The sequence below is a fragment of the Salarias fasciatus genome, chromosome 22 (assembly GCF_902148845.1).
Source record: "Salarias fasciatus chromosome 22, fSalaFa1.1, whole genome shotgun sequence".
NCBI lineage: Eukaryota > Metazoa > Chordata > Actinopteri > Blenniiformes > Blenniidae > Salarias > Salarias fasciatus.
This window is the reverse complement of record NC_043765.1, coordinates 27,988,210-28,009,337: the sequence shown is the minus strand read 5'-3', so window position 1 is coordinate 28,009,337 and position 21,128 is coordinate 27,988,210. Positions and strand designations below refer to the sequence as shown.

The 21,128-nt window shown below is 42.5% G+C and overlaps 1 long non-coding RNA gene and 1 gene segment (V, D, J or C); one reads left to right on the top strand and one right to left on the bottom strand.

Moving 5' to 3' along the window:
• Positions 1 to 247: 247 nt before the first annotated feature.
• LOC115409127 (Ig kappa-b4 chain C region-like) overlaps positions 248 to 21,128 on the bottom strand; it is a 118,999-nt gene continuing 98,118 nt past the window's right edge. Inside the window, 2 exon segments of the C gene segment in view lie at positions 248 to 688; positions 1,672 to 1,709. Of these exon segments, the coding sequence occupies positions 351 to 688; positions 1,672 to 1,709 (376 nt within the window).
• On the top strand, positions 16,805 to 19,896 carry LOC115409011 (uncharacterized). Its single transcript, XR_003933871.1, has 3 exons — positions 16,805 to 16,838; positions 19,713 to 19,745; positions 19,818 to 19,896. It is a non-coding gene; the product is annotated as an uncharacterized LOC115409011 (long non-coding RNA).

Here is a 21,128-nt window from a genome sequence, read left to right as displayed (position 1 = left end):
ACATGAAGGCAGGTTAAGCAGGTTTCTTGATCCTGAGTGAAGAGAGCAGCTTCCTCTGACTCACTGACTGTTTTTATTCTGGTTCATATGAAATGTGTGAAACAAGAGGTGGAATACAGAGAAAATCCATGAAGTGAAATCTGTGCTCCAAAACGATGAGTTTATTGTTGAAAAGAAGAAATCCACGAGTGAACAGCTGATGTGAAAACAATGTTTATTTTGTCAAAGCTTGAAGAAAATCAGCAGGCAGAAGAGGAATATTGCTGAAGTCAGTTTGGTGTGAAGACAGAAAAAGGGAGAGAGAGAGAGTGACAGAGGTGAGATGAGTGAGAGAGTCCCAGTGAGTCCGGTCAGGACTGGGAACACTGGTCTCTCCTCAGTGTCTCTCTGAGGGGAGTCTGGGAGCCCCGGGTGGCCTCACAGGTCACAGAGCCCACCTTCCTCCACTGGTCTGCAGGGAGCCTCAGGGTGCTGCTCCAGCTGTAGAGGCCGTCCAGCTTCTGCAGCACCCCGGGGCTGCTGCTCTGCTCCCAGCTGCTGCTGCTGCTGCTGCTGCTGTCCTCCACCCTCCAGCTCAGACTCCAGTCTGAGGGGAAGCCCTTGTTGGCCAGGCACATGAGCGTGGCCGTCCCCTGCTGCAGCTCCTCTCTGGAGGGGGGCAGCACCGTCAGGGTGGGCCGGGTATCACCTGGAGGACAGGGAGCACACAGCCGCACAGCTTGAGTGGGACACCGATGCTTTTGTCCTTGAAGAAGTTGCTGTCAGATGCTTTTTCTGCTCCAGCAGTCACTGGCTCACACATTGTTTCACTTCCCTTTAAGAAGCCTCTCATGCACATCAGCACAGAGAGAATCCTCCAACAGTTTGACCTCAAACTCCTCAAACTGCACCCAAAGCAACGCAAGCACATGTCTCAACCTTTACTGGCAAAGATTTGAGTCCATGTTTTCACAAAGTTTATGAGAGGAAACTTTAACAACATCAGCTTCAAATCAACGTCGGTTTTTAAAATGATTTACAACAGAATTTCAAAAGACAAACAGTCAATAAAGCTGTTATATGAGGAGGTTTTGACAAGTGCCATTTGAAGGCAGTTTTCAGTCCATAACATAAAGCATTCATCAGTCCAAACCATCAGTTCAAAAGTTGAATTTAAAGTCAATGTTGAAGTTTTAGCAAGGCGACGTCCTGCAGTGACTGATTTCTCACCAGAGTGTCTTCATTGGGAATCAAACACAGAGAAAGAATTTCCTTTTGGAGCTTATTGGATTTTCTTTCAAAATAAAGTGCCATGTAGAACAACTTAGGACAATGTCGACGTTGAAAAATGCAATTTTCAAATTGAAAAAAAAGCCCTAAGCCTGATTAGGTGATTCATCAAGATTAAAATACATCTTGTGTCACCCCTTAATTAATTAATGACAATAGTTTTTTCATCACTTAATCTTGATTTTAATCCACTGGAAGCTTGAGAGGAAAACTTTTCTCCTTGATTTACTGAAAGTGAAGCAGAGCTGAGCTCTACCACATGAAATCAGAGGAGATTAAAACTTCATCATTGCAATATTTATCTAGAAAAACAGATTTTTCTGATCTCAAATCATTCAGAAGAAGGTTTAATGATTGAATTTGAACTATTTAGCCGTCATTATTAAAGGAGAATCAACTTACTTCCAACATCCAGTCTGGTTCCTCCACCGAACGTGAACCACAGTGATACAAACTCATTGAGCCGCTGTACAAAAACCTCTGACTGCAGAGAGACACCACTCTCTGACTGGGAAACAAACTAACTCACCAAAACTAAACCAGGAACATACGTGACAATGTGGAAAATGGAGAAAACTCCAGACTCATCTTTAAATATCCAGCACATTCCTTCAATATTCCACTAAAAGTGAGAATCCAGAGTGAAAGTCAGTGATGGAAGTGATCAAGTCCCTGTTGGAGTCAGTCAGAGCATTTCCATAGAGAGACACTTTGCATCAGCAGCTCCATGCTCCAGTGCTCTGGGAGAGTTTATAGTCCTGACAGCTGAAGACTGGAGGACTGACAGCTGTCCTTCAGGACCAGAGAAGACAGAGAAATCCTCCTGCTCACAAACATGAGTGTGATCTGCGTCCTCATCTGGACTCTCCTCTGCTGCTGCTTCACAGGTAAAGTCCAGAGAATCCAACTGCTCTCCTCCATCAACATCCGTCCCTCTGAAATGAAGCCCACAGAACCATGAGGCTGCTTTGTCTTTCTGTCTGTGTCTCCTCAGAGTCCAGAGGCCAGGTCACAGTGACTCAGTCTGCAGCAGTCAGCTCTGCTGTGGGAGGAACCGTCTCCATACCATGTCACACCAGTCAGAAGGTTTATGTTTATCGTGATGGTGACCAGGATTTAGACTGGTACCAACAGAAAGATGGAAAACCTCCTAAAAGCCTCATTTACTTGGCCAACCGTCGAGCTTCAGGAATTCCAGGTCGTTTTACAGGCAGTGGATCAAACTCTCGCTTCACTCTGACCATCAGTGGAGTTCAAGCTGAAGATGCTGCAGTTTATTACTGTCTGAGTGGTCATGTTATCAACAGTCAAGCTGTGTTCACACAGTGAAAAACCGTCGTACAAAAACCTCCCTCAGTCAGACTGAACAGAAACTGAACTCACTGCTACACACTGATACACTTCACTGAACACACAGCAGATGTTCAACCAACACACTGATAGCTGATCCATGTCTACATTGTGGTTTGAAACAAATGAGTAGCAGATAGAGTTATATCTGTTTGTTTTTCATGATGAAACCAGATCATTTCCTTTGAGAAGTCCAACCTCATCATCTCAGTAATCAATCACTACAACATGGCTGCCCTCACTTTTTCAGTCCCGAAATAGTTTTGTTGATGATCAAACCTGATTGTTCACATGAAGAAATCATTTCCCATATCAGCTATAAATCACAACAAGAGAAAGAAAATCAGCTTCTCTGCTGATGATATTGTCTTTTACTGAACTCTCCAATTGCCCTCATTCATTCATTCATTCATTCATTCATTCATTCATTCATCAGTTCACATCAGAAGATAAAGAGTGTTTGAATCTCAGTCACAGTTTAAAGCAGGGCTACTCAACCCTGGTCCTCGTGGGCCGCAATCCAGCATGTTTTAGATGTTTCCCTCTTCCAACACAGCTGATTCAAATGATCAGGCTGATAACGATCCTAATCATTTGAATCAGCTGTGTTGGAAGAGGGAAACATCTAAAACATGCTGGATTGCGGCCCACGAGGACCAGGGTTGAGTAGCCCTGGTTTAAAGCATCAAAGTTAAAAGTGTGTTCATGATCAGTCCTCTGTTGGCTCCAGCAACACTCCCCACCTGCCCTCCATCAACCAATCACAATCACACACACTCAGGAGGTGAGAGGACACCTGAGGAGGCTGCTGATCCTCACACACATCACCTGGGTCATAACACCTCTTTACCTGAAAGTCAAACATTTACTCCTAGAAATAAATGTCTGAGTAACGATCGAAACACCAATAAAGACCCTTTAAACAGACACAACGGGGACGAAGGCCTGGGGACAAAACCAGGAGCATTTCTATAAATATCTGCCGTTCCAGCTCCATGGCCTGATGTCCACAGCTGGTACAAGTTCATTAAAAGCTCCACAGTCACCAGCGCTGATCCAAGTGTCAGTCACAGAGGAAATCCAGTCACTGGAGCTGAAAGAGTCCCTCAGGATCAAGGTTTTGTTGCTGAGGGATCTGACATTCACCAGGTCAGTCCTGGCAGGAGACGCTGCAGCGCCCTCCGGTGGTGGAGATTCACCCTGCGCTGGAACACTTTCAATAGGGAACAACAAATGTAACAGTCCAATATTTCATTTCTTTAATTCTGCTTGAAAATAAGAAGAAATCTAGTTTAATCCACCCCAAAGTCCTCACCAGTCAATTGACAGTGAATTCTCAAAAACTTCCTGATTTCATGTAACTCAAAACAAGGAAGAACAACAATACCTGAAAGGTCATGGAAAGGTCAGTTAATGTGGAAAAACAAACACAAGTCGAATGACAGATTGTTGATGTGACAGGAGTGTTTGGACCCACTTTCTTTATACTGTGACCAGAGCGTCTGCTCATACAGCAGCTGAAGTCAGGGGATATTTTCTCATTGCTTGTGTTGATATTCAGACTGTTCCAAAGTTTAACTTCATGTCGAAACACACTGAAACTTCTGTCAATGGTTTGACATTTAGGTATTGTTAAATTCCCTTTTTCCTCTAAATTTATGAGTTCTCACTTGAGTTGTGAAGAATTTCTATATGTTACTTGGTCGTAATTCAATAAATGCTTTGAATACAATTATTCATGCATAACATTTGACAAGATCCTGGATTTTTAATAGTTCTATAAATAAACAGAGTGTGTTCTAGAAACCCAGCCTTGTGAACGATCCACACTGCTCGGTTCTGTAATGTGACGAATGGACTCATTGTTCATTATGTGGACGTTGAGAAGATGTTCTGAGTGTTTGTGAGGTTTTGGAATGATTTTAACTCCATGAAGTCAGCTGTAGCTCTTCTCTCACTGCAGACTCTGATCTTGAGAAAGTCGAACTGTCGATGTTCTTCAAGCAGCAGAAAGTTTATGAAGGAAGAAGTAAAGGAAGTCATGGACTGTGTCCTGAAACCATTCACTGAGAAATGTAATAAGTCCTTTTGAACAGGTGTTTTTCTTGATGTAAGTAAAGCTTTTGACAAAATCAATCATCAATACTTCTGCACAAATTGGAGTGTTACAGCATCAGAGGTGTTCCACTAAATACAGAAGTTATTTCAATAAGAACTTTCAGGATGTTTAAATTGATACTACTGGGTCACATTTTACAAAAGCGACTCACGTTGCTCCACAAGGTTCAGATTTATAGCCTCAGTTATTTATACTTTATTTGAATGACATGTGCAGATGATACAAATGACTTTAGTTCTGGACCAGACATTAAACAGCTGTGGTTAACAATAGAAAATGAAATAAGAAGGTCAACAGAGTGGTTTGATATCCATCAGTTATCATTAGGGGTGTAACGATACACAAAAATCTGGGTTCGATAGGTACCTTGGTTCTGAGGTCACGGTTCGGTTCGGTTTCGATACAGTAGGGAACAAAATAAAACCTAAATGTTCTTGTTGTTGTCCATGCTTCCCATTTCCGCGTGTTTGTGTCGGCTTTGCGGCGCATCACCGATGCCAACGCTCTTCTCTCCTGCTACATTTGGGCTCAGCTGTGGACGTTCCAGGCAGGCGCACTGATCCACGCATCCTTTTTTTTTTCTGTTTCTGAATCCTGGGCCGGCGCCCAAGCGATTAGATACTTTCACTCAGGGTGCGAACTATGGGGGGCCAGGGGGGTCTCAGCCCCCCTTGATGAGACATGAGCCCCCCTGAAAACATGATTTTTGAAATTTGGGGGGGGCCCTAAATATTGGAAAAATGCTGTTTCCCCCATGTATTTCCTTTAATTTATTATTCTTGATTTAGTATGATCATAATCATGGATTATATGCAGAATTCGGCCAATTTTAATGGATGATTTGCGCTTCACTTTAATAAAGATGCCGATCTGCATGCAGTACTTGTCCTCACCATTGAAGCGTGGGGGCGCTATGCCCTAAGCGTCACTTAAAGCAGACATATTCCCTCCGAGGCACGCGCATCCCCCCCAATAAGTGAGCCCCCCGCCAGCCGCGGTATAGTTCCACACTGCTTCTCTTCAGTGACAGACCTCCTCCTCCTCCTGACAGAGTCTGCTCTCTCCGTCCTCCAGCTTTTCTCTGAGTTTCTTCAGACAGAGTTGCAGCCTGTTCGCTTCACAGACTCACTTTTCAAAGTCAGCGTCTGTCATGGTTTGTTTGCTGTGGCGCTCTGGCGCATGCGTGTACCGGCGCGACGTGCGCATACGCGCAACGCGGTCACAAAATCTGTCCTGCGCGCGGACGTCCATGGACGGAAATTCATGACATGACGTCCCAGAGACCAATGCGCCACGCGGACATGTGAGGCATGGACGAAGCTGCTAGCAATAGCAATCATGGCTGCAGGTGTAGCTGCACATGCTAGCGGCAGAACGTAAACACACGCACCATCCGGCCCGTGAGCCAGGGGAAAAAAACTTGGTATATCCTTCCGCGGAAGGATATACCGGCGCACAGCGGCTGAGTCTGTGCTGCTGCTGCTGTGCGCCGGTATATCCTTCCGCGGAGCACTGCGCATGCTCAGGTCTGTGTGGATCAACATGTTATTTTAATGAATTGAAAAGGAAAAAACGTCTTTTAAAATGTTTTATAACCATTCGGATTTACTTCACGTGCTAATACGCCGTCCCCTGGACCACTGGAAGGAGGATTTTGTCCACTTTCGTCAGTCCGGCTCTGTCTCCTCTTCACCTCCCACAGTTGAGCTAAGCTAACTACGATGCTAACAGCTGGGAGCCCGCGGCTGCACGAACGGACACAATAAAGGTATTTATGAGCGTATCTCACTGTGTAAATGATCGGGATAGGGCGTGGGCCCAAAATCTTCGGAGTATTCCTTTAACACCCACAATGTCTTGGAGGCCAAAACGGGACAAGAGACTGTGGGTGTCAGGGTCCCGAACCACAGCCTTGCCGGACATGTGGACAGACACTGCTGAGATGGAGGACAGAAGGATGACGGATGGCGTTGGATGAAATTTCCAGGGTGCCACACAGCATTTTATTTTGAAACCTGTTTTATTTTGGTAAAAGGAAGTGTGTATCCTCGCTCCATTCAATGGACTCTCTATGGTGCTGTCACATTCTTAATAACTTGTAAATAGGGGAGGGAAGATGGGTTTTGGGACTGAACATCTTGGTGAGTCAGTTGTGTTGTAATTACCATGAGGGTAAAAATGCTAGCGCTAAGCTAATGCTAAGCAGGAGTGGCACATGCTGCATCAAAGTATTTTTCTTGCCTTTTGTGTGTTCTGTTGAAGTGAGAAGTGTGTCATAACATTACTGTTCAGCATTTTGTATGTTGCTGTTGCTACTTTAAAAAGTTTATATGTATATTGGGTGCTAAAAGGACCTCTTGGTATAATTTTTTGAGGATTTGGTAAATTAAGGATGAAAGCTGAACTTCACTTTCTCTTCATTGATTTAATAGCTTGATTTAAGTTGTGAGTTTGATTCATTATTTATTTCACACATTTTATTGCAATTCTCAAATTGTAATTGAAAGTAATTTAGAAAGAGATTAAAAATGTAAAAACTTAAGCGAAGATTTAAAAAGGGCAAGTTCATTTGGTCATTAACATCGGTGAAAAAAAGTTAATTCATGTACTCTAATGTGATTTTGTTTCAAAGACATGCATATTAAAGATGCATTAAGGAATTTGCACGTTTTATGCGAAACAGCGCCCCCTGCAGGCATTGGGCATAATGCAGCTTAGTGAAACACTCGTGCCTGTGGCTGACGTGCACGGAAGAGGGGAACTCCTTCCTCGCCCTTTTAGTCGCGCTCAAGTAAAATTTGCGTTTCTTTCACCTGGTGGAGTCTGTGTGGAGCTGTGGCAGTGCTAGAAGCCAGTCTGTTCTGACTTTCTGGAAGATCCTGCTCAGCTGTTGCTCACTAAGCATCTGGCGGAGTAATGGCGGACAAAATGAAACCTAACTAGCCGGAGCGCGCATTACGTCATTCCTTTCAAATTCTCCCCAAAAAAACTCTGGTGCCGGACCGGCACTGTGACTTTCAAGTGACAATTTAGCGCTGTTAGAGGTACTGGTAATGAATATGTCAGGGCACATTGTACACATTATTAAGAATGTTTAATATATTTATGGTGGAAAATAAGTATTTTTAAAGTTGTAAAACTCCTTAATGCACCTTTAATGCTGTTGTAGATTAAAACAGTAGTATAGGAAATTGATTTGAAAATAATGATAGAACACAGCTATAGATAGTGAGAGAAATTGGACTACTGGCTTTAAACAATAATGCAATTGTTGTTATGCAGGCTCGGTTTTAATGCCTGATTGAAACTATGGATTGAACCCTGGATTCTCACCAACTGGAGATGGCGAGCCTGGGCCCTGGACTGTGAGCTGTGTTGGAGAACACTATTCTCCTCATCTCACTCAAGAACCAACAACCAGGAGTTTGTTTTTTGCAAAATCAAAATCTTTAAGGGAGCTTGTTGAGCATGACGCTTCCATCTGCATTTTCATCTCCCGTGGATGGTTGAACTGAAAGTAATGGGTCCCACCAAGTATTACTCGATCCTCATGGTGCAGCACAGTGGACTCAGTGTTTCCATTAATAATGATCTTGACATTTTCACAGGGGACAATGTCAGTGGTGTTCCACAGCACACAGTGGTGGTCTGCAATCAGTCCTCTATTCAGATGGTGTCTTGGCAGGAGCTGAAGTTCCCGTGGCAGTCTGGTTCTTTTTAATAATATATATGAGCTCCGAGAGCTGAGGATCCTCGTTGAGGCTCACAGGACTGGGAAAGCTATCGTCGATGTTCTGCAACACCAAAGTCTCTCTGCGTTTGGGAGCTTCAGCTCTTTGACGTTTCTCCTTCCTCGCTCAGTTGCTTTCAGATATTTCTTGATCCCGCTCCAGGAGTTTCCGCTTCAGCGTTAAAGCCTCCTTTTGTAAAAGTTCAACTTGCCACATGTCGGTTTGGGGAGTCCTCAGTGTATCCTTCAGTTTGCCGATTTCTGCTTTGAGCTCGCTGGACTGACTGCAGCAATCAATGCTGTCTGTGAATTTCTACCCAGGCTGTCTTTCAGTAACCATGTAAGGAGGGAGTCCCGCTACGGGATGAAGCCAGCCTTGCTCTGTGCATGACTTAAACCCCCCAGAAGTGCAGCACATGGCTGTGGAGCAGATAAAGATGCAGAAAAAAACATTTGCCTTAAACTGTGTGTTAATTCCAAGTGTAACTAATTGCAAGTAACTACACTGTCATGGTGCAGGCAGGACGGATCCACCCACAGGCAGTCAGGTGGATCCAACTTCTTTAATTAGAAGGCACAGGAACGCAGGAACAAGCTGAGCTGAGCCGATGCAGGTGAGGACAAACCAACAGAACACGCGGACAGACGTACAAGGAACCAACCAGGACAAGTCAGGGAAGCAGACTTAAATAGGGTAGACACATGTGAGGCGCATTAGGGCGATAACGAGGCAGGAGACCAGACAGGAGAACATGAGGGCAGACAGAAAGATGATGAAAGAAAATGTGGAACAGCTTACTGTCACATGTTTTCTCAAACTGTTCACTCAGAGCCGGGATATTTGCCCAAAACATAGGTATAAATCTTTTAGGGGACCACTGACACAAGTAAATTCCTGGGCCATTTCAAACAAGACCACAGAGGGGAAACCTTGGACTGTGTCATTAACTTCTTCTCAAACCTGGCATTTTGTGTCAAATACATTTATACTGAAGTCACCTCACAGGAGTATGGGTTGTCTTAAAAGTACAGAGTCAGGCTAATAAGCAGTCAACTTACAGGTAAAGTGGGTTTCAAAATGTTGTTTTTTTTGGCAATGCTACAACGTGAAGCAAATAAACACAATAGATTAAAACAAATTGTGATTTCATCAGTTTATTGCTATTTCAATAACCGTGATATTTGAAGTTGCCCTGTGTGAATACAACACTGAGAGGTACGCCAGAGAGGAATGCTCTCACTGGAAGTACATTCATACTGATGAATACAATCTCTAATACAAGCGACAAAATGGAAAACAACAAAACTTGACTTTTCCACTGTAAGGCAAATGAGTACAATTGCTTCAATGAATTGAATTTAAATCCAGGGAGGGGCACAAAAGTAAGCCGCGAGAATGTGAAAAGCAAGAAGAGTGGAAAGATCGTCAAAAAGAAGGCGACAACCGTAAATCCACATGACTCCACACTCATCAGGAAGCTGAGTGACTTCAAGTGGGACTGTATTTGATCATTCATACACACAAACATGTGTGCATACACAAACACACACAGGAACCCACACAATCTCACGCTACACATTAGAGGGATTCAGTTCCTTCATTGACACCTCATTTAAATCTCAGTTTTTTCGTGAGATGTTTCAAGTACAATGATGTTCAGAGAAAAAGTTGCTTTTTTTTCCAAAAAAAAAAATCCAACAGAATGATTACCATTCACTTTTAATTAATGTCATGTGCTGCCATTTTATTTTGCAGTTTTTGTTAATGAATATTTTTCATATTTACAGCTGTTGAATTCTAATAAACTGGGTGAAAGGGAATTTCATAATGAATACTGTCTTTATTATTTCATTATTTAAAGTAGTAGTGGCACTGATCTTACAAAACAACTACTTTAATGATTTGTATTAGTTTAAATGTATTAGATCTCTATAAATGTGATCTGTTACCAGAATGAAAATTTGCAGAATACTATTGAGTCTTCAATTACAGTAAAATACATTAAGGGACTGCAAGAAATACAGTACCCTACTGGCAAGACTTGTGCCTAAAATACTGTAAATTTACAGTAAATTCAAATACAGTTTTGTCGGTAAATATGCAGTTATTTATTGTAAACCTCTCACCAGTGTTATGTTGTAAATTTGTAGTATAATGCTGTATCTATATTTATAGTAAAATGCTGTAATTTCAGAACACAGCACAGTACTGTAAAAATTACAGTACGTTCCTGGCAAAACTGCTGCCAGTAAAATACTGTAAATTTCCGCTTAAAGGTTTTACAGTGTAGCACCATGTACCACCTCAGGAGCAGTGGCACATAGACGTGGTCTGGGTTTGTAATTGCGCATTAAAGTGACTAGAGTGTGTCCAACCTTACATTAGTGAATGTTCACTTTCTCTTACACTTACGGCAAGCAGGATACCATGTCTTAGTTTTGGGTAACCCTTTCAGAAGAAGGCATGAAGGGTGAAACCACTCATTGCACTTGTCACAAGCAGCCATATCCTCCTCATCATCAACTGTTTTACACAGACAATAAGTGACCAGAGTGACTTCTGGGACAGCGTGTTGCTTCTCCTCAAAATGTTCTTCCTCAAGACGCCTGGTCAGCAGTTCAGGCAAGACAGCTGTTTGCCAAATGACTTCCAGTTTAGTCACCATCTGATCTATAAATTCCACATCCTTAACAAAACATGCATTACAAGCGAATCCTCACAAGTCAGGATTCCAAAGTCACCATATAGTGCACTACCGACAAACATCTGAAGCTGTACCTGTGTGTAATAGGAATGATCTTGTTTCAGCCTTAAATTAGTGTTCAGGCAGAAGTCACCATCATCACAAGAAAGTGCTGAAAAGCCATGCTTGTAGGGGCTTTTCATTTCCACAACCCCTTTGCCACAACAACCACACTTGGCTATACCATCAGGAGAAGCTCCAAAGAATGTCTTGTTGCATGACAGCTGCAGCCCAGATCTGTGTATTCTGATGTCCCTGTGAGGTCCTGGAGGACTCAGTCTTAGTTGTTTGGGCATCAAGCCTCCAGGGGATACAGGTGTTCCGGTGTATAAGAGCTTGTACACCTCAAAGGCATCTGTCTCATGCTTTCATCCCCATGTTATGCAGGGGTGTTCAGTGGCAGAAGATTTTTGACACAGATTTTCTTAATGAGAGACACTGCTGGCTGCTTGGTGTCTGTGTGCCCTGCACTATGAGCAACTGAGGCTGTAATTCCACCAGCTGGGTGATCATGCCAAACTGTGGAGGAAGCCTGGAATTTTGTCGCAGCACTGACATTCTCTACTTCCTCTTGAGACAATGACTTACATATTTCTTTGGCAATGTTACACAGCTCATCAGCAGTTTGCTGTTTATATTTAGGCTGGAACAGGCCAGGTAGTGGCAGAGGAAACTTGTCTAAGGGCTCTGGCGTGATGGTGGAAGTAAATGGCTGCCGGTACCAGCAACAATTGTTGTACTGCACTCGGCGAAGGATGATAAAAAACGTTCCTGCTCATCACTGGAAGATGGTTCCAACCTTTTCTTGTTGTACTGTCTTTTGGAATGCTGGCCCTTCTGTCTCACCTCCTCTTTATAGAATCTGATGTTACGCACCTTGGATGGCTGTACATTCTTAGTGAACATGAAGTTCCATTTGCATGGCAAGTCAGTGCATGTAGCAGACGAATAGCCAAAGTGCACACTGGCCTCAATCTTGAATAGAAGAGCTCCAACATGGCTGCAAGTCTCGCCAAGTCTGCAACATGAAAATAGACAAGGAGATTAAATATTAGTAACTCAAACTAACATGTATCACTGCATCTGTAAGTCAAATTACATACCCCTTCATGCAGTTAAAAGTTCATGTGTGTAGTAGCCCACATTCCATCACGGATCCCCAATGGTGTTGTTGAGCAGCCTCTGACATGCACCAGCTACACCTTTGTGTGTACAATCAAATCTATTTAACAGGGAAGGTATTATAAATTCAGGCAATACATGTACTGATGTTACCTTTTGACAACTAAGAACATTCAGGCTGAAAGTTTGAGAAATGGAAGTAATTACCCTGCCACGCAGTACCAATGGGCTGTGATCACGTTCCCCACCCATGCATGGTGAGGCTCTTCTGTAACCCGCCAGGATGGTTTGACGTCTGCTTTGAATATTAAATTCCCCACCTTGGTTTCCAGGTGGTACACAGTCGGTACCCACCCAGAAACGAAAAAGTTGTCTGCGTCAAGAGATTTGTAGTTCTGCATAGCTTCTTGAGAGTATATCCCTGAAACATAGTGATAGATTCAAGTAAGTGACACAAAAACACCATATCATAATGGAATTTATTTTCAAAAATGTATGCGTTACTTATAACTGAACAACTAATTCAGGAACTCTCAATACAGTGTTGCAGTATACCTTAAAACATTACACATAGGGATAAATAAAATCAACATTTTTTTTTCAAACATAAAATAATATTAGATACCATATTTGTGCAGGACATGGGTTGTAACTGAAAAATATATGTCTGCAAAAATATGTCTGAAGGGGATATACTTAAAGGTCTAATACACGATTTTCTCGAAAAGACGAAGCCCCACGTCTGTTACTCACTTTTTGAACAACGCGCATGCTCCAGACCATCCGCCCGGCTCTCCTGCTTCTCCCAGGAAACGCGGAAGTGTACGAGCGCGATCTCCTCTTCTCCGCCGTGCACGGCTCTGTTTACAGTTTCTGCGATCCGCCTCGCTCATAAATAAAGCTTTTTTTTTCTGAAATAGTTACAGTTTCATTATGTCAGACTCGCCATCGGTAAGTACGAGCTCAGAAGCTCACCGGCTACATAAACACTCTGAATGCGCAAAAGGGAGAAGCTGATTGGGCGCAAGCACGGAGAACCGCCTTACGAAAGCAGCTCGTCAGAATGATTGACAAACAGACCCACCAGTTATTTAGGTGATCCACCCGGAAATCAAAATGTTGTATTACACCTTTAACGTGGAAATTTGATCAAATAATTGTAGATGTCAGGGAACCTGGGGCCATTTGATGGGATTGCTGGTCTCCACATCTGCTGGAAATTTGTACGGGCGTCCCTCCAACCCCACAAGATGCATCTTCCATTTGTAACGGGCATGTGCTTTGGGCAGCAGACCCTCTGCATACTCGTAGAACATCTTCCTGAAAATAGGAAAAATGTTCAACTGCAGCACCTTCACAAAATGCTAAATATTTACACATACTGCTTACTGTAACAAAATAAACCATTATTAACACACATATCAGTCAGGTGCTGGTCATTTCATCCAAAACCACTCTCTCAGAGTCCCTCACTCACTCAATATTATATAATTCATGCGTGATTTGAGATCACTCAAAATTGGTAGTTAGAAGAAACTTGTTACTGTAAATTTTGCCAGCAGATATATACACCTGTCTGTACAATCGAATTCAAAGCTTTATCTCTGAAATTGTGGCCGTTTTTTTACTGCCGTTTTAGTGGGCGCTTTTGGACTAATTACTTAGGTAATATCCAGGAAATACTCTGTTTACTGGTACTCATTGTATTGTTTTGATCATTCATGGGGACGGACTGGTGTTAGACACAACAGCATGTTGACCAAGCTGAGCTCTGATTCATGTGAGTCACACATGCCAGCTCTCCCACCGGTGTGCGATAAAAGTGACTGGGCTGGGAATTCCCCCATAAGTAGGGGATGACAAGCCAAGTAATCAAGATGAAACTCACCACTCGTCCTGATGTACAAGATGTACCCTCCATTCTCACACTATAGGGTCAGTAGTCTGTTAAATGCCACAGAACCGTGGATTGTAATGCTGCAACGCCGTTGTTTTCCCCTTGTTGAAAATGGCGGCATTGGTCTCTAGATAAATCACGTGACTTTGTCACTTCTGCCACACTTCATCAATAATGACTACATCACGTTGTTTGTTCTGTTTTCTACCAGAAAAAGTTAAAAAATAGAATATTAAGGCAAAAACACAACACAGATTTTATTTTGAAGTCACTTATTTTGCAACACGTACCGCGTTTCCCTCCGGCACCCGACTTGCTTCTGTCAGGATTGGCGCAGTCGGGCTCCGACATGCGGAAAAATAGGATCCTTGCGGAAAGATAAGTCTGCAAGGACTCCAAACCACAGCATTGATTTTAACGGCTACGGATTAGCTGCGGCGTCCGTTCTGCAGCCGGAACGCATCCAGTGTGAACCCGGCGGAAAACTGACATCTTTGACCACCAATTGCACCTTGAAAAGAAACATCAAACTATGCTGGGAGTACCAAAATCTTCACTTTGTCCTATAAATCAGCCACCTGGATATTCTTGAGGCTTCTGTTGAAAAGCCTCAGGCAGAGACGTCTGTCTCTGTGTCGGGGGTCTGGTTGATTCGGGGTCTCTCTCCTCCTCCCTCCGTTTACTTTGCAGCTCTCCATGCTCTTTTTGGTGAGCTGCCTCTAAATGTTTGTGAAGGCTGGCGGTGTGACCACAGAAGTGAGTTCCCTTCCTGCACACATTACATGCTGCAGTGTCTTTGTCTGAAGTTGTGAAATAAGTCCGCACTGCGCTTTTTTTTTCTGAATATTCTTTTCCTTACTTGCTCGCTCTCGCTCTCTCTCTCTCTCGCTCTCTCTCTCTCTCTCTCTCTCTCTCTCTCTCTCTCTCTCTCTCTCTCTCTCTCTCTCTCTTTGTTACAGCAATCAAAATGTGTTCAGGCAGTTGTTGGGCCCCCCTGCAGGGACTTCCAACAGTCTACCCTGGAGGTAACAAACCAAGGTTCCTGTGGAACTCCATGTTGAACTGCAGTCTGGACTCATGCTACTGACAATATCACAGTCAGTGGACTGTTAGGAAATGATATCTGATTCCACTCATCACTACAGGTGAGTCAGAGCAGAGGAAACCTGAACATATATTAATCCACTACTTTTACAGTGTAAAACTGTGTGTGGAGATCAAATATCAAACATAATTCAGTTCAAAAACAGATATCAGGAATAGAACACTGTGAGGTGCAGTGTTTAATGATGACTATGAGGGTTGCTTGTTTTGTGGATAATGGTAAATTGACATTGTAGCGAGTGTAGAGGATTGGGAGAACTATTGATGTCTGCGTGAATGTACTGAGACATGAACACTGTATTGCCCATAATTCAATTACTGCTTTATGTGTCAGCTGTAGGTTGATGGTAAATTAACCAAAACTCATAGTTTCAATCGTGAATGGAGCAAAAGTGCTTGAGGAGTAGGACTAAACAGGTTCTTCTTTCTCGTTTTCCATCATGTAAACGGCGTAAGGACAGATTATTCAACATTCGTTTTATTCATTCAAATTTTTTTTTACATGCTCGTAAGACAGATATCAATCAATGAAAGAATGTTTTCAGAGGTTTTCCTTTTCACTGTTTCCTGTTTTTTCTTTCCTTCCTCTGTGTTTGTTATGAAGATGTTTTGCTTTTTCAATGCTTCTTTTTTCTCTTTCTTTTCTTCCTTCCCTGTGTGACTTATCACTTATCGATCAAGCCTTTTTGGTATTTACTGAATGAAATACTGCCTGAGAATGGAAAGAATGAAGAATCAAACTCATGATCAGATGTTGTGAATATGGGCTTTCACTCCGCAGAAGATATATTGAGATAATTCAGACTGCTTTAATCTGAGAGGGCGTGTCTAATTCTGTCATGGAAACACAACCACATCCTGAGATATGACAGCAGCCTCCTATCAGATCTGATTATACAAGTCAGTTTCTCATCAAATAAATTCTACTTCAAGATGGTTACGAAAGTATTGCTCCATGATCAACAGTCCACAGTTAAAACTGCCACAACAGTTCTGAAACTCCAACAAACACATGCAAACTACAATAATCACATGTAAACTACCATAAAGATCCTGAAACTGGATCAAACACATGTAAACTACCATCAACAATTTTTAAAACTCCAACAAATGGATGTAAACTACCATCAACATTTCTAAAACTACAACAAACAGATGTAAACTACCATATTTAGATGTGTAAATACTCTAATAGATGATGTTCAACTGGACAAAAGTAAAAAAACCCCAAAAAAACAGCTTTTTTTTAATTCAGAGATAAAAACTTTCCCATGTGAGTCTGTGACAAAACTCTTTAGCATCTAGTGAAAAACGTGCAGACAGGACGTGGGTGGATGTGAGGCTCCACCTCCAGCTCCACCTCATGGCTGATGAATGTTGGGGACGGTTGATGATGATCAGACACTCCGAGAGACGAGGTCGACCTGGAGATGGAGCAGCTGCTGCAGCTGCTGCTGCTGCTGCTGCTGCTGCTGCTGCTGCTGCTGCTGCTGTGGAGCTCAGGTAGGACTCCGCTGCTCACTGCTGCTTCTCTCAGTCACGTTTCTCTGTGCACACACACACACACACACACACACAGACACACTCACACAAACACACGGGTTCACAGTAGTGTTTACCTGACATCCGGATGGAGCTGGAAACTGCTGGAAACCGCTGCAGCTTAGTGAGGACACAGTGTCCTCTTGACAGCTTCCTGTCCTGCTCACACGCTTGAAAACCCTCAATACTAAAAAGAACACACAATAAATCATTGTAGACAGTTTCTGCATTGAAGCAAGTTGGGTTATTTGTTTGCGATGCTTGTGTGTATCAAAAATCAACCGTAACACAATGAAGTCAACTTTAAGTTCATTTCAGAAATGTCCAAAGTCACACTGAACACACATCGACAATAGGGAAATAAAAGAAAAGGGGTAGAACGAAGGATGATTTTATTCCTTCCCCTTCTCCAATATTTAATAGTCAGTTAAAGTTTTTTCATTATTAAAATTTTGAAAAACTATCTGTTGAAATATGTAGTCCAACATACACAATACATATATAAGCATACACGCAAACATATAAACAAATTCCATCTGATATAAATATGTATGATAACACACACAAGGTATAGTTCTAACACAGTTGTTATAGTTTTACATTCCTAACCAGCTACACATCGATTCAGACACTTCTACATTAGATTAGATGTGAATGTGTCTAGATCTGCTAGTTTTAGCTGTGGAGAAACTGTCAATAAAGCATTAATTTGGTCCTGAAACCTGCTTCATGGATCATCCTGATGGCTCTGTCCTGGAGCGAACACAGCGGTCGGAGTGAGGAATTGGAGCTGTTGCCTCAAACGTTCACACAGTAATTCAAATATGACAGTATTAGTGAAGACGTTACAGTGAGGGTCAGAGGTCAGACACGATAGCAGATGGAGACAGATGTGTGTTAGAAACACCAATTTATTAAAGATCAAACAGTCCTGAGAGGGGTGTCGGTGAATAGACCTCCTCCAGGAAGGCAGAGCAGGTCTCCAGGTGATCTCCACTCCCAATCTTAAACCCAGGACCAGCACCGCCCCCCTGAGAAGAGAGGAGACCAAAAAAAAAAACAAACCAAGCGCCCCCATGTGGCCACAGCAGGCAGGATGAGACAGAACAACGTATAATATTCTGAGCATTGCTATTTAGGAAGGATTTTGTTTTGCTGAGGACTGAAATACTTGTAGATATTTTGGATTCAGCATGTTTGATGTGAGGTTTCTGACAGATCTTGTCATTGATGTTCAGTTTCAGGAACTTTTTTTCAGTTACTCTCTCTACTTCGACTCCCTCTGTCATAGTTTTAGGGTCACTCTATTCTCCTGTTTACTTCCAAACAACATGAATGTAGCGATAGTTTATTTGAATCAAACTCCTTTTGTAATTCATTCTGTTCTGAGTTGATCTGCTGTGAGAGCTGCTCTAAATTACCCCTGGACAGAAATATTTGTCACCTTTAAACAAGATAACTGTAGTATTTCAGAGATTTTACGTATTCTTTAATGGAAAGAGGAAAGCGTTTTGGTCACAATACTGACCCCTAGTGGACACTACAAACAATGTCCAAGCATGAAGACTGTCAAATGCTTTTTTTAAGATCAATGAACACTCAAACTGCTCCATTCTTTTTGTCTGTGGAGCTGCTGATTTTCTCCAATAACTCGATTATCGTGGATCTCTGTGATCTGGTGGCTTTCTGTTTTTGTTCATTTATCCAGTCTGTCAATGGAAACTTTTTCTAAGATTTCTGAAAAATTGTGGGAGTAAAGAAACGGGTCTGCAGTTATTGAATTGGTGTCTGCCTCCAGTTTTGTACACTGAAATAAATTAATCCATTTTCTTTTCTTTGAGGAATTTATCAGTTTGCAGTTTGCAGATGTTTGTCAGTGGTTGAACAGTTGCTTCCATAACTTTATTTTACTATTGCCATATCTATTCCATCACAGTCCTGACAACAGCCCAAAACCAGCACAAAACTGATCTACTCATACCCCAAAACCCGCCTGAACCCTGAACCACCTCACAGTTTTTAAACGTAATCCGAGATTCAGTTTCTCAGGCTCCATTTTTACAATGACGTCATGAGTGGAAATAAATTGTTTTTAGTGTTTTTGTTTCAGAAAAGTTTTGAGATTGTGCATAGAACAAAACCTTTTTTGTGTTTTGAGGTTTCTGTTTGCACGATAATGATGCTCGGAGCAAATGACCTCCGTGGTGGAAGTTTTTGAAAATGCTCGGGCTGGCCGGCCCTGGGCATCGGTGACCTCGGCAACCATGTAGGGCAACATGGAGGGGGGCTGCAGTGGTTCCCCTAACCTTTCTTTGGACTGACGGACAGTCATTTTACTGCACCCCCTTGTGGACGCATGGAAGAACAGCGATATCGCCAATGTTGCCACCATCCGTCGATACGCTCCTGTAGGGTGCAAAATCAGCCAAGGCCGGTCCTGTCACCGTGTAGATGGTTGAAAACGACACTTTCTATAAACACTCGGGAAACACTGCTACTGCACATGTTCTAACAGTTCTTCTGCACATGCTCAGTAGATGGACAATAACAACAAAGACACAGAAATGAGGAGTTTTCACTTGGAGAGTGGTGCCAATTAAAACCAGAAACTTAGTTTTGTGTGCTACACTTTAAGACTAATAACTTTTAGGAATAATCTAATTCTAGACCTTTGAACTCTCCTGGCCCAGTCTGGAGGCTCTTCATACTTTCAACTAATCTTCAGATCAAACATATTTCATTGGAATGTTGACACTGAACTTAAGCTGCATGATCAGAACCGAGAATCATCAAAGCCTCATGAATTCTGAACACGCTCTTTGTTTTTCCCCACAGGAGTCCATCTTGAAGACAGAAATGTAACAGCTGGTAAAGAAAGTCCTCAAAGATCAAGAAAGAAGGTGAATCTTTGTTCTTGCTGACTTTGTGCTCTGTGCTCAGAGGCTGATGATGAGTTCAGGTTGGTGGGAGGAGGCTCTCGCTGTTCAGGTGGAGTGGAGCTGAAACACCTCGGAGAATGGAGACCGGTGGAGGAGGACTTCTGGAACTTGAAGTTATCAGCGGCAGTCTGTGAACATCTGGACTGTGGCTCTGCTGTTTCAATGAAACCAACATCTGAGATGCCAAGCAGATCTGTGTGGAGAGTCAAACGTCAGTGTTCCCAGTCTCCATCAGATCTGAAGGACTGCTTTACCTCTGCTCAGGCTTCTTCTGGCATTAGTCTCACGTGCTCAGGTAAGGCTGATGTAGTTTCATGAACCACATGTTCTCAACATGTTGAGCTCAAATGACATTGAAAGTAACAATCATTAAAGATTCAAGATTTTTATGTAATTTGTACACATAAGCCAGCAGTTTAGGTACACACACGAGGGGGTTTCTTAGAAGTTCAGTTAAAAAAAAAAAGACTGATCAAAAATAGAAATAAATACACATTAGTTTCATTCACTTTTGTGGTTTTTCTATTAAAATTTGCGCGTTTCTCCATGTATTCACACAGACGGACAAAAAGAAAAAAAAAGATAATCTCACAGTTAACACAGTTCTGTATTTTCTTCCTGTCTCTTTGCTATTAGTGTGGTGTATGAGCATGATGAGCTTTCTGCTGTTATGTAATCTGACTGGCTTGCTGTATCGTGGGGGATGTGTCTATGGTGTGCACGTGTTAGGAGGCGGGACCTCTATTAAGTGGATGTATGTGCGTGTTGCTGGGTTGTTGACATAAATGGTTAAACGTGTGCTGCGCCTCGTCATTTTTAAAGACCACCACAATTAGCTTTTCTAAGTACTTTCTCCTGTCAGAGTATAAATCCCTGTGGTGTCAGGAAAAAGGACTAAAAGTCATTTCCAGCTGACGCTGCTGTCCGAGTGATTGCTAATGTCCAACAAGCTATGTCGCTCTCCTCCATGCTTCACTCACATGAGGATTTTATTAGCTGTATCTGTTGTGGGCCGCTGTTCTAGCAGCCATGTACCACCAGGTGGCGCCTTGCAGTTAATCCTTGGATGGAATTTTTGATTTGCATTTTGAGACTCTCCGGCTCCCGCAGCTACTTCCTCTTTGTGTTTTTGGTAGAGTTTTCAGAGTATTGGATTATTGCTCGTCTTTTCCGAGTGAAAAAAAAAAAAATATGACCGTTACTATTGAAATAATTAGTGTTTGTGTTTTGTATTTCAAAAGAGAAATGTTGAGAAAGTAACGGAAGAGCATGTCCAGTGGTCTTCGGTTGTAAGTTAATAAAAGAAGAGCCG